Below are 12,927 nucleotides of genomic sequence, written 5' to 3'. Positions count from 1 at the left end.
TTCCGAGATCTATTAAGAACTTCTTAAACTCAACACCAAAGAAACAAACAATCCAATCATGAACTGGGCAAAAGACATGAAGAGAAATCTCACAGCGGAAGACACAGACATGGCCAACACTCACACGAGAAAATGCTCCGCATCACTGGCCATCAGGGAAATACAAATCAAAACCACAATGAGATCCCACCTCACCCCAGTGAGAATGGGGAAAATTAACAAGGCAGGAAACCACAAATGTTGATGAGGATGTGGAGAAAGGGAAACCCTCTTGCACTGTTGGTGGGAATGTGAACTGGTGCAGCCACTCTGGAAAACTGTGTGGAGCTTCCTCAAAGAGTTAAAAATAGACCTGCCCTACGACCCAGCAATTGCACTGCTGGGGATTTACCCCAAATCACAGATGCAATGAAACGCCGGGACACCTGCACCCCGATGCTTCTAGCAGCAATGTCCACAATAGCCAAACTGTGGAAGGAGCCTCGGTGTCCATCGAAAGATGATGGATAAAGAAGATGTGGTCTATGTACACAATGGAATATTACTCAGCCATTAGAAACGACAAATACCCACCATTTGCTTCAACGTGGATGGAACTGGAGGGTATTATGCTGAGTGGAGTAAGTCAATCGGAGAAGGACAAACATTATATGTTCTCATTCATTTGGGGAATATAAATACTAGTGAAAGGGAATAGAAGGGAAGGGAGAAGAAATGTGTGGGAAATATCAGGAAGGGAGACAGAACATAAAGACTCCTACCTCTGGGAAATGAACTGGGGGTGGTGGAAGGGGTGCAGGGTGGGGGGTGGGGGTGAATGGGTGACGGGCACTGAGGGGGGCACTTGATGGGATGAGCACTGGGTGTTATTCTGTATATTGGTAAATTGAACACCAATAAAAAATTAATTTATTATAAAAAAAAAGATTCTTCAAATAAAAGTTGCAGCACTCAGTCTGTGCTTAGACAAATGTCCTAGTTTCTTCCTTCAGCTTCCACATAATCATATGTGTCATGACCTCCCAACTTTCAATTTACCTGCATGCACTGGTTTCTGGGTCAAAACAGGGACTTATTTAAAATACCTTTTCTCATTTACTTGTTATAAACAAAAGAGCATCACAATTGTCAACATATTTGTGAGCTAGTTTTCCCAAACTTTGGATCTTATCCAGGTTCATTAAAGTTTCTAGTTATAATGTGTTCACTGGCTTCAGAAGGTCTTGGATGGCTGAGTTGTTGATATAAAACACTTCTCTTGGATCTATGCAACTTGTATAATTATCAATTAATTATATTTGAACGTGAAAGTTGGACAAACTTTTGTTTTTATTTTTCTCCAATTTAAAACTTTTGTGGCAGGGATGGAGGATAAAAATATACATAAATATTCAAATGTGCTCAGATGAATAATCTGTTGAAAGCAACAACTGACTTCACTTAGAAATGTTTGAATGTGTTTTATGTAAAGGTTGACAGTGGTTTTCAAGAAGATAAGTAATTACTTTGGTTAAAACAAACAAAAAAGCAAAAATAATCTATTAACACCATATGTCATTGTTGATCTTTTTTGCAACTTACAGATAAAGCAAATTTTCAAGTCCTTCAAAAGCATTTCCGGAAATCTGTCTGATTTGGTTGTTGTTCAGGAGACTGAAAAAACAAAGACAAACAAAGATTCCAGAATGAGAAACAAGATTCTGCAAATATCACAATAGTTCCACTAGAAATAGTGCTTTATTTACTAGTAGAAAAATATTTACAAATATGTTCACTAAATTTACAAATATTTAAAAATATTCTATTCAAAAAGGCTACATTAAATGTTAGTCTGTCACAAAGGACTTCAAAAATGATTTGTATTTATAAAGTTACCCTAAAATACCCTTAAAAGAAGACTATAAACCCTAGGATAAAATTCCTGTTTTCCTGAAGCCTACCGTTTAAAAGGAAAATTATCAACATAGTCACAATGACAAAGGCATATATTTCTAAATAAACAGATGGAGGCTGAGGCTGAACCATTTTCCTTGGAAAAATAAATATCACTGCTCTTGGCAAACAGTGAACTTTCACTGTGTATTTGTTGAACTGTCAAACTGACGGTCAATTATACCATAGGAAGTGAGGCTCTTATTATAGTAGTATCAAATGGTCCAAAACTGAGTTCTAAAAAACCCAGGGAGAAACATAACAGGTGGTAAAAATAAATTGGATTTGAACAGTAAAACAAGTTACAGAAAAATCACCTCTCAACAACTTTGAATGTTTTAGAAAAAACACTCTGGCAAATAAAAATTACAGAATTTTTTTTTCCTGGTAAATACACTTTAAATTTCTTTTGAATTTAAATTATTATGACAGGGCAGCCTGGGTGGCCCAGCAGTTTAGCGCCGCCTTCAACCCAGGGCGTGATCCTCAAGACCGAGGATCGAGTCCCACATTGGGCTCCCTGCATGGAGCCTGCTTCTCCCTCTGGCTGTGTTGTTGCCACCCACCCCCGTGTCTCCCTCATGAATAAATAAATAAAATCTTAAAAAAAATAAAAAATAAAAAATAAATAAATTATTATGACACGTCTAAATGTACAGGAAATATCACTAATTGAATTGGCACCCATTTTTCTGAATATACTATACCATTTAAATACTTCAAAGTTTCTAAAATCTACTGCCAGAATAAAATGCTAGAGGATTCACTTTTAATGTAACAAAATACTTGCTTTGTGCTTTTTTGTTTTGGTATGACTTATTAGGAAAACAGAAGTGTTTTGGCTAATGGAGTAGGTGGTTATTTTAGTCATTGTACACAGAGAGACAGCCTGCAGACCCCAAACTTGACTGCCACTAACCTACTTAGACATTCCTCACCTCTAAAGGTTCAGTCTCACAATTCCCTAAATAGCTTTTGAAGCCACTATCCAACACCCCACCTATGGCACCAAAGTCACTCCTTGCCATTATTTGCCTAGTATTCCAGCCATCAGGAGATAGAACAATCAATCTACAGTGTACATTAGGGCTGATGTCATACAGGGATAATGTCCATTTTTATGGATAATTCTTAGCTTCAGTCAATGATCCCATTAACTTTATAGTCTACCATGTGTTCAAGAAATTTTGAAGCTGACTGAAAGCAACACAGTTAATATCTAATTAATACCAGTCACATTATCCTGAGAAAATCTGTTATTTTTACTTACTCTTTCTGTACATTCTTAAAGTTCAAAATCCATTACTACACTTCTATAGATCCCAAGACACCACTATATATTTTTACTTGAAGAATGACTATTCTGTCCCCAAATTTTATTAAATACATGCACAAATGCATATAGAAAAAAGTATATGTATGTATGCACACATGTATATATTTAGATATATTTATATGCATGTGGGGACACACAGATATATATGCATACATGTACACAGGTGCATATTTGAATGTGTATACATGTACCTGTGTGCATATGTCTGTGTATATACATATACTACATAGGTGTGTAATTTGTGCATCTTCTAGGTGATATGTTTGTATGTGTGGTACCTGATATGTGTATACAGTCTTAATCTCATCTGAACCACAGAATATAGGAGATTTACTATTTCCTTAATTCTTCCAAGGATGGTGCCTCGGAAAGGAATTGATGCATTTAATACAAAGGATGCCACCTGGGTGGCTCAGTGACTGAGTGTCTTCAGCTCAGGGCGTGATCCTGGAGTCCCAGATTAATGAAGTCCCGGATGGAGTCCCAGATAGGCCCCTCCGCATGGAGCCTGCTTCTCCCTCTATGTATCTGCTACTCTCTCTGTGTTTCTCATGAATAAATAAATAAAATCTTTAAAAAAACACACACACAAAGGACACTTTGGTCATTAGTGCTTCATTCTCTTTCAATACCACAACTTAAAAAGGGAAAGATACTGTTTAATCATAATTCATCTTTCTTCAGTATATAAAATGTGCTCAAAGCCTATGTTTCTGCATAATCTATGCAGTTATCTAAATTTTTGTAAAAATGAAAGCATTGAATTTCTAAAAATGCACTGAGGTTTTTATTTCTTGAACATTATAATTTGATATGAATGTCAGTAATCTAAAGTATGATATCAAGCAACTTAACTCATAGGTTTTCTTGGAAATGTTTTTATTGCTGACAAGAAACAAATCCATTAAAGTGGTTCACAGTTGAATGTGTTTTCCAATCACAAGTACATATGTCTTGTTAAGGTTTATTCAAAACATGTTTTCCATCAAAACATCTGTTATAATTTTAATGGATAGTATATTTTCCTAACAACGTTTTGGTTGAGTGATTATAGAGGCTGTCATGTATATTATTTTTTGTTTCATTTTTTATAAAGGAGATATATTCAAAATTTATGAGTGATTCAACTGACATTCAGGGCATAAAACAAATCTAACACCCTTTCACAAAAAGTCAATGCAAGCTTGAGGAAATGCATGGTTATATTTTATATCCTAATAATGCCTATGATGTCAAGGAAGGGGGAAAAAAGTAGCAAAGAAAGCTCCCAAGAAAAATGTTATAATTTTATTGTGGAAATTAAGTAATTCCTGAAAACAGAAGATCTGTGATCCTGATGATCGAAACCTTGGGGGATCAAAACGAGCAATAGACCAACAGGCCCGTTTTATTAATTGCATCTTTCATTGCTGGAACAGTGTCTTCACACAGCATGCACACACACACATTTGTACACTTTGATACATACAAATGTGTACTGTGTGGGTAGAAATATTTTGTTAAAAAGCAATTAGTATCTATTAGGAAAGATAAAAGTTTTTTGCATGGTTATATATTCATCAAAGTAGAGAGAAGAAAAATTGAGCTTTCTCCTGTGTCAAATAAAATTTCCATTCAAGGTAATGCCAAGAGTTACTCTGTAAGTGAATCATTTTACCTACATTTAAATACAAATAAGATAGGGATTTTTTTATAAGTGCCAATAATAATGTTAATCTGCTTCTGCTTTATAATTATGTTTACTTTTCATTTGGACACTTCAGACATATGGTTCTGCTACCCTTCACATGGCAGGATTGTGCACTTCATTTCCATGCTTATTACAGTAAACAGTCTAAAACTTTCAATAACCATAAACCATGATTCCTGAGTTATTTGCATAGTTACCAAGTAAGAGATTTTTGGCCAAAGTTAGTAATAACTATCTTTTGAAAATCTGCCGCTGCTAATATCACTAAAAATATTTACATTATTATAAACACCACATAAGTCATTTATAATTGAAAAGAGTAAAAAAAGAAGAAAAGAAAAAAGGGGAAAGAGTGGGAGAGGAATGGAAGAAAAAATCAGGCAGATTTAAAGAACATGCTTAAAATAAAGAACATACTTATTCAACTGGTTGTATCAACTCTTCTTCATGCATATTGATCAAAGGCAAAAGCAGATTTACATGTGATATCTCTCTGTGAATGACAAATTCTTTCACAGATCCAATAGATAAGCTTCCTCTCTATCTTTTTGAAATTTCGAGACTTCAAAATTCAAATACTCTGAAATAGAAAAAAAGATGTAGCTATTTTGAAAATTTATACTGATGGTCATGTGTTTCTTTTTCTGTAAATTAACTAAATAGATCCTTTCTCTGTATTTCTGTACTTGATTCTTTGTCTTTATTAATTTGTTAAGAACTCTTTGCATGTAAAAAATTAAATTTTTTATATATAAAAATTATAACATGTTAGAAATAGTATTTCAAAGTATAGTTTGTACTTTCAGCTCCCTTTATTACTTGTATCATACAGATGTTTTAAATCTTTATGTAATGAAATTTATTAGTCATTTCTTTCATAGCTTTGAGATTTTACATCATGCTTAGGCTTGCCCAAATCTAAAATTACACTAAAAGCTTGTTTTTACTTAAGCTATTGTGGTTTTACTTTAATGCTTAAATATTTGACTTATCTGGAATTAATTTTTATTTTTTTCCAAATTATTTATGTATTGTCATTATTATTGACTGACACAGCCATATTCCCTATGTGATTTGCAATGTTAATATCATGTACAAATCTCTGACATCCACGGGGTCTACTTTGAGACGAATTACAATGGAAATATTTTAAATGTTGTTGTTTTCGGTTTTATTTTCTATATAGGGTAGTTTCTATCCTTCTATATAGGGTAGTTTCTTTTTCTTCTTTTTTTACTATTTTAATGGTTATTTTCACAGCCACGACCCCACCCCACCATGCCCACTCCCACCCTCATGTATTTTAGGAACATTCTTCAAATTCAATGTGCTGGCTTCACCGCACATATATGAATTTTTTTAAAAATCCTTTGGATACTTTAATTAACATTTAAATTTTACCGTATTGACTTTACCTATCTAAAAATGTGATCTGTCTTTCCACTTATCTAAGTTGTCTATCTAAAAGAAGTATCCTCCCTTCAGTTGAATGTGGGTGTTTCCATTATACAATCATGTCTTATGTTGACCATGATACTTTCATCTTCTTTCCATAATGATAACTCATGTCTCTCTCTGACCTAATGTCATGGAATAATACCTCTTTAAGATGTACTTTTAAATAATGTTTACATTGGACATTATTTTAGTCTTTCACACTAAAGAATTATGCTAGTTCTAGAGTAGAAACTTTAGTAAGAAGAAAAAAATTCCAAAAAAGAATGCACCAGTCAAGTGTAAACAAGGAAACAGGACACTGACTAAATACTTCTACTGTGCTCAGACTTTGTCTTACTACAAATAATTATTATTCCAAGCAGTAACTAAAAATATAACATTTCTAGATTTATACCAAAACCAAGGAAGGGGTGTATTTTTAGTAATATAGTGGGCATATTAGGACTGCTTTAAGAACCCCCAAAATATAATAAAATGAGCATATTATCTAATCCATAAAATCCATTATTAAGATTTAAAAATTTGCCTATAGATTTACATTTCTAAAATGTTTTAGGTCTTAATGTTATTTTAAGACATATTAATTGCAAGCTATTTTTTACCATTCTAAATCTAAATGCACTATATGTGCACACATATTCATGTGCATGCACACATACATACATACATACTAGAGCTATTATGTCATTTTCCAACAGACAGAATAGACAATGTCTATTCCTCTGAACTCACACAGTACTAGAAACATACCATCTTCATATGACTTCTATTTTAGTAGAATTATAATGCTACATAAATAATCTGTGTTAATTATAGAAAAACTAGAAAATATAGACATGCACAAAGAAAGTTAAAAAAAAGAAAAAAGACACTACTCAGAAATAACTACTTTGGTAAATATCTCCCAAACTTTAGATAAAAAGGATTCAACATTTGTAAATTGCCCAAGGTCAGATAGCTAGGATTTTTGTATTTTCTTATATTCTGGAATCATACCACATTAAATACAAATATTCTTTCCAGGATATGATTATGAAAGATATGATGACATACACTAAGTCAAAGACATTTCTCTCACCATTTATGCACATATAGTTAACAAAATTAAATCTATTTTGGAGTCAGGCTATGAAATTTGAAATTACCAAACCGATAGGATAATTTTATAGGTTTACTGAAATGTAAAATAGCTCAGATTAAATACTATTCTCCAACTTCCATGACTTTTCATCCAGTTTTAGTCATTTCACTATTTCTTGCCAATAAGTTATGATCACAATGCTTTATGTAATACAAAAACTTTTTTAAAAGATAAAGATAAACGGATCTAAGTTCAATAATGTGAAATGCATATATATATAGTCATTATTAAAACTAATATATATGTGCAAATATATGTTCACTTATTATAAAGAAAATCCCAAGGCCATGTATACAGGATAATATCAATTTGCTAAGTACATTTTAAAATCCAATATCAGAGATAAGGTTCTTAAATTATGAGTTCAATAATAAATAATATTAATCTTTTAAGTTGAATAAAAGAAAAATTAAGGTTAGATGCTCTTCAAAAAAAAAGATGCCAGATGCTATATGACTATGAATTGTAGCATGATTGACTTCAGAAAACAAGGAAAATCACCTCTTGTTCAAGTATTCACATCTGTGATGAGGAGCTGATGTCATCTTGCAGTATAGAGCATAATAGAATGTTAGACCTAAAGAGACCTAACAAGTTATTTCACTTCCAATGTCTTCATATGTTTCAACTCTTAAAATAGAGAAACTGATGAAATGTGAGTCTGTTTCTTATTATAGTGTATTTTCAATGAAATGTATATGTACCTATCAAAGACTGATGGCTAGCAATGTTACCACTCATACTCCATTGGGATGCTAAATAGATGAAGCTTCACCCTCATGGTTTTTGCATAGCTGAATGACAAAACAAAACATAATAAACCTTCAGGTATATGCATTTACTACAAAAAGAATTTGCAATCCCTCCTCATAAAATTTACTAAAATTTATGTATTTGGGATATTTTCTTTCTGAAAAACTAACATGCTTAGATATATTGTGGAATACAATCAGATGGACTCACATTTTTAAGTAGGCACTCTAGAGGGAAATGTTTTATTGAAGGTCAAGCTCCAGCATGCCACCACCCTTTCTGTATAATGGTAGACCTGGGAAGTGAAAAGGACATGACTAGAACTTTCTTATACCCTTAGATGGCTGTTCCTATATAGTCCAAGGCATCCCAGCTGCCAAACACTATAGGTCATCTTTGAGAATTAATTTTGTCTAATAGCAGTAATTAATATGATCTCATTTTCTTTGTCAACCTCAGAAGGCTGCAATCCCTAATGATCACTACAAAGGTGACATGAAGCCCACTTATTTTAGGCTCTTGGGCTGCTCATTATCACCGTGACTCTCAACAAGTTTTCTACCCCTACTGCCAATAATCAATGGCAGATTATTGGGATTATTGGGAAACTACTATACTATTTAGAGGAATGCCTCCTCTATTTACTCACCAAAACCACTCAACACAATAAGTAGGTGGATGCTTTATTGGTCAAAGTTGCTGTGTCATCTGGGTCATCTTCTCAGGACACCACTTTCATTGACCTCTGGGTTTCCTTTTTAATCATAATACCATGAAGCATTAATAAGGCAAAGAAAAAGAGAAAATAAATGTAATTTAGAGAAACAAAAGGAAAGGCTCCTTTTTTTTCCTGCTCTGAACCTTATTTTCAGTGACTCTTGAATGTGGGAATACTCAAATTGATGAGCTGCTCTCAGATCAAATCACTTCACCCAAACCCCGGCCCTCAATGAATTCTACCAGAATTAACCTGAAAACTCTCAAGATTCTATTCTGTTAGCTGTGCCTTCTTATAAAGCCATTTCTAAGGTTTTTTTTTTGCTTCTCTTAAGGATGAATGACAGCCTTGAAAGAGACACTCTAGGGCACTACAAGAAGCACTACTTAATAAAAAGATAATGTGTTCTAATCTTCACTAAATCTTTGATTATTTAATTTTCTGGAGTTTGTCCATATGTAAAATTTTTAAGAATAAATCGTAATAATAACATTGATCTGGATACCCCAGATTTGATTTGGGATTAAAGTAATATAATATATATGAAAATAGAAACTAGATGGAAGTTGGGTTGGTTATTTATAAAGTATGAGGATTACAGTAGGGACAGGGTGGTAAAGGATTACATAGAAATAAGGGTTTCTCCTTGGGAAGATACCTCAGGAAGGTCAATGCAATATAGTATCCCATAGACTAGGGCCCTCAGCCTTAGCTATGTTGATATTTGAAGTCAGATAGTTCTGTATTGGGATGTGTGTTGTCCTGTAAATTGTAGGATAGTTAGTAGCACCCCGGGGTTCTATCCTTTAGATGTTGAAGCATCCCCTCCTCAAATTGTGTCAAATATCCCCTATAGAGAGAAACCATGTCAGATGGGAACCAGTGTCCTAGATTCTGGGGCCTGGAGAAGGATCCCAGTCACAGTTTCTAGTTTCCAGCCTCAAATTTCAGGTATAGGGGAGTAATAACTATTATGAATGATATACAGTAGTCACAAAATTTATTTTTGGGGTTGTGGCGGCCTACCACCTCAGTTCCTACAGGTTAAATGTCAAGGCTGATCAAAGTAGGAGAAAAGAGAGAACATTGGGCAGAAACCACATGTGGGAAGCAGGTAGCTAAAGTGAATCAAAGGAATGAATCAACATGATAGAGGTGACAAGAATTGGTAGGAAATAGGAAACAGAAGTAAGAAAAATCACCAACAGACCAACTGAGGTGTATAAGGATGAATCTAGGAGCAAGAATAACATAAATAGGGATGCCTGGGTGGCTCAGTGGTTGAGCATCTGTCTTTGGCTCAGGGCATGATCACAGAGTTCTGAGACTGAATCCTGCATCGGGCTCCCTATAAGGAGCCTGCTTCTCCCTCTGCCTATGTCTCTGCTTCTCTCTCTGTCTCTCATGAATAAATAAATATTTTTTTAAAAAAAGAATAACATAGACAAAAATGAATCATTAAAGGGAAATGAAGAGCAAGAGTGTCTGTGTGTTTTCAGAAGAACTTCTGGATGGCTGCTTACTGCTTTAAGCATCTATATTTTAACTTTTTCCTCCTAGGCTTGAGGGAAGCTCCCAATATCTCAAATGTACAGAGGGAGGCTTCTGATATCACCAGGTTAACAACTATAACATCTGGACAACGGCCTGGTGGCTGCCCCTCTGAAAACCATGGGAGTTCTCTTACCGTCCTGTGTGTGCCATGTTCTCAAAGGCCCATTGTTCATGCATTTGTTACCCTTTACCTGATGAGACTAAATAACAAATCACAAATTATTGATCTCTTCAATTACTTCTCATTTTTTTCAACAGTAAGTTCAGAACTCCTGGAATGGGTCTACTACATTTAAAGTTAATCAAAGAAGAGGAAAGGGAGCACAAGGCTTGCCCAAAGGTTTAGCAACTTGAGGTAATTGCCCTAAACACAAATTAGACCTTATGGCACTGTAAGAAGAGATGCCACACGTAACCACCACCCTGCTCTACTCCAGTCAATCACTGGTCAACATTTTGGAGCATGACACTTGTGCAGTTTGGCACTAACAGGACCTGGATTCCATCTGGATTAAACTTAAGTTTCTAACTTAAAAACTTTTTAAGTTTCTAACTTAAAAATCATCATTAGCATGGCACACAGTCCTTGATCTACATGGGATACAATATCAATAAATTAGTGTAAAATTATTATTTATAATAATATAAAAAATTGAAAGATGGCAGCAGAGTAAGAGGATCCTAGTCTCATCTTGTCCCATGAACACAAGAAGATAACTATCAAATCATCCCGAATACCCCAGAAGTTGACTTGAAGACTGACAGAATGAACTTCCCAACAAAGGGAGAAAAGAGGCACATTGGTGAGGGGGAGAAGAGAATCATGGGTACTGCAGCGGATATGGAGCCATAGTCATGGAGAAGGACAGGAGAGAGAGGAGTACACAGGAAAACATATAAGGAGAAGGTTTCCCCAAAGCTTGGAAAACTAGAGGGGCTGAATTTTGTGAATTCTTGCAGCCAGCAGGCCTTAAAGCCTGGAGTTTAAAAGGTCAGCAGGGTTGGGTGGGAAAGAGCCCAGAGGGCACTGTCCTGCTCCTGGAGAGAAGGCAGGCAAACAATCAAGGAGCAGACAGCATGGAGACAGTGATCTGAGGAACTCCTAGGGCACACACAGGAGAGATCACTCTCTCTTCTTGGAACACATCCCTGAGAGGCAGCATTCATGGAGACACCTCTCCAGGACAAAGGAGCCAACTGGTGCCATTTTCTTCCCACACTCCAGCACAAGCACAGAGCTTCTCATGTGTGAGAAGCGTGCACAGCCTCATGTTGGCTGCCTAACTTATTTACATCAAGCCCCACCCCCTGTATTCTGGCAGGACAGCCCTTCTCAGTCAAACGCGCCTCAGTCCCAGTGTGGTGGGCCTCTCCCCCAGAAGACCAGCACAAGCCCCTGCCCACACCACATCTCCTGACCAGACCGTTCTACAGGGCCTCCGTTCTGGTGGAGCTGGTGTCAGGACTCATTTCACAAGCAGACCACAGCACAGCTAGTCACAACTGGCCACATTTAGGCCAGGGATCAAATACTGCCCATAGCAAATCATAAAGGGGACAATTCAGTAAGATATAACAATTGCAAATATTTATACCTACAAATATTTACCTAGAAAAAGCACAATGCCTTTTAAAACAAAGAAAAATAACAAATGTATGCCTATAAACATTGCTTAGTAAAAGAACAACAAACAAAACTTAAAGCCAGCAAAAGGAAGGAAATAATAAAGATTAGAGCAGAAATAAATAATATAGAAATTTAAAAAACAATAGAACAAATCAATGAAACCAGGAGCTGGTCTTTTTAAAAATTTTTAAAATTGGCAAACCAAACTTATCAGGAAGAAAAGAGAAAGGAGCCAAATAAAATAAAAAATGAGTGAGGAGAAAAAACAACCAACACTACAGAAATACAACAGTTATAAGAGAATATTATGAAAACCTGTATGCCAGTAAATTGGACAACCTGGAAGAAATGGATACATTCCTAGAAACATAAACTACTAACACTGAAACAGGAAGAAATAGAAAACTTGAACAGACTGATTACCAGCAAAGAAACTGAATCAGTAATCAAAAAAACCCTTTGTTGGTTTGTTTTGTTTCTTAAATTCCACATAGGAGTAGAATCATACAGTATTTGTCTTTCTCTGATTCACTCATTTCACTTAGCATTATAGTCTTTAATTCCATCCATGTAATTGCAAATGTAAAGATTTCATTCTTTTTTATGGTTGAGTAATATTCCAGTGTGTGTGTGTGTGTGTGTGTGTGTGTGTGTGTGTCTGTGTCTGTGTATACATATATACACCACATCTTCTTTATCCGTTCATCAGTCAATGGAC

General features: G+C 35.2%; 1 protein-coding gene across 1 annotated transcript in view; it reads right to left on the bottom strand.

The window, feature by feature from the left end:
• PXDNL (peroxidasin like) overlaps nt 1–12,927 on the bottom strand; it is a gene marked incomplete at its 5' end in the record, with an annotated part of 490,956 nt that overhangs the window by 217,668 nt on the left and 260,361 nt on the right. Inside the window, 1 exon segment of the mRNA XM_072733704.1 lies at nt 1,582–1,653. Within this exon segment, the coding sequence (XP_072589805.1) occupies nt 1,582–1,653 (72 nt within the window).

The sequence above is a fragment of the Vulpes vulpes genome, chromosome 13 (assembly GCF_048418805.1).
Source record: "Vulpes vulpes isolate BD-2025 chromosome 13, VulVul3, whole genome shotgun sequence".
Taxonomy (NCBI): Eukaryota; Metazoa; Chordata; class Mammalia; order Carnivora; family Canidae; genus Vulpes; species Vulpes vulpes.
This window is presented reverse-complemented; position numbering and strand designations above follow the sequence as displayed.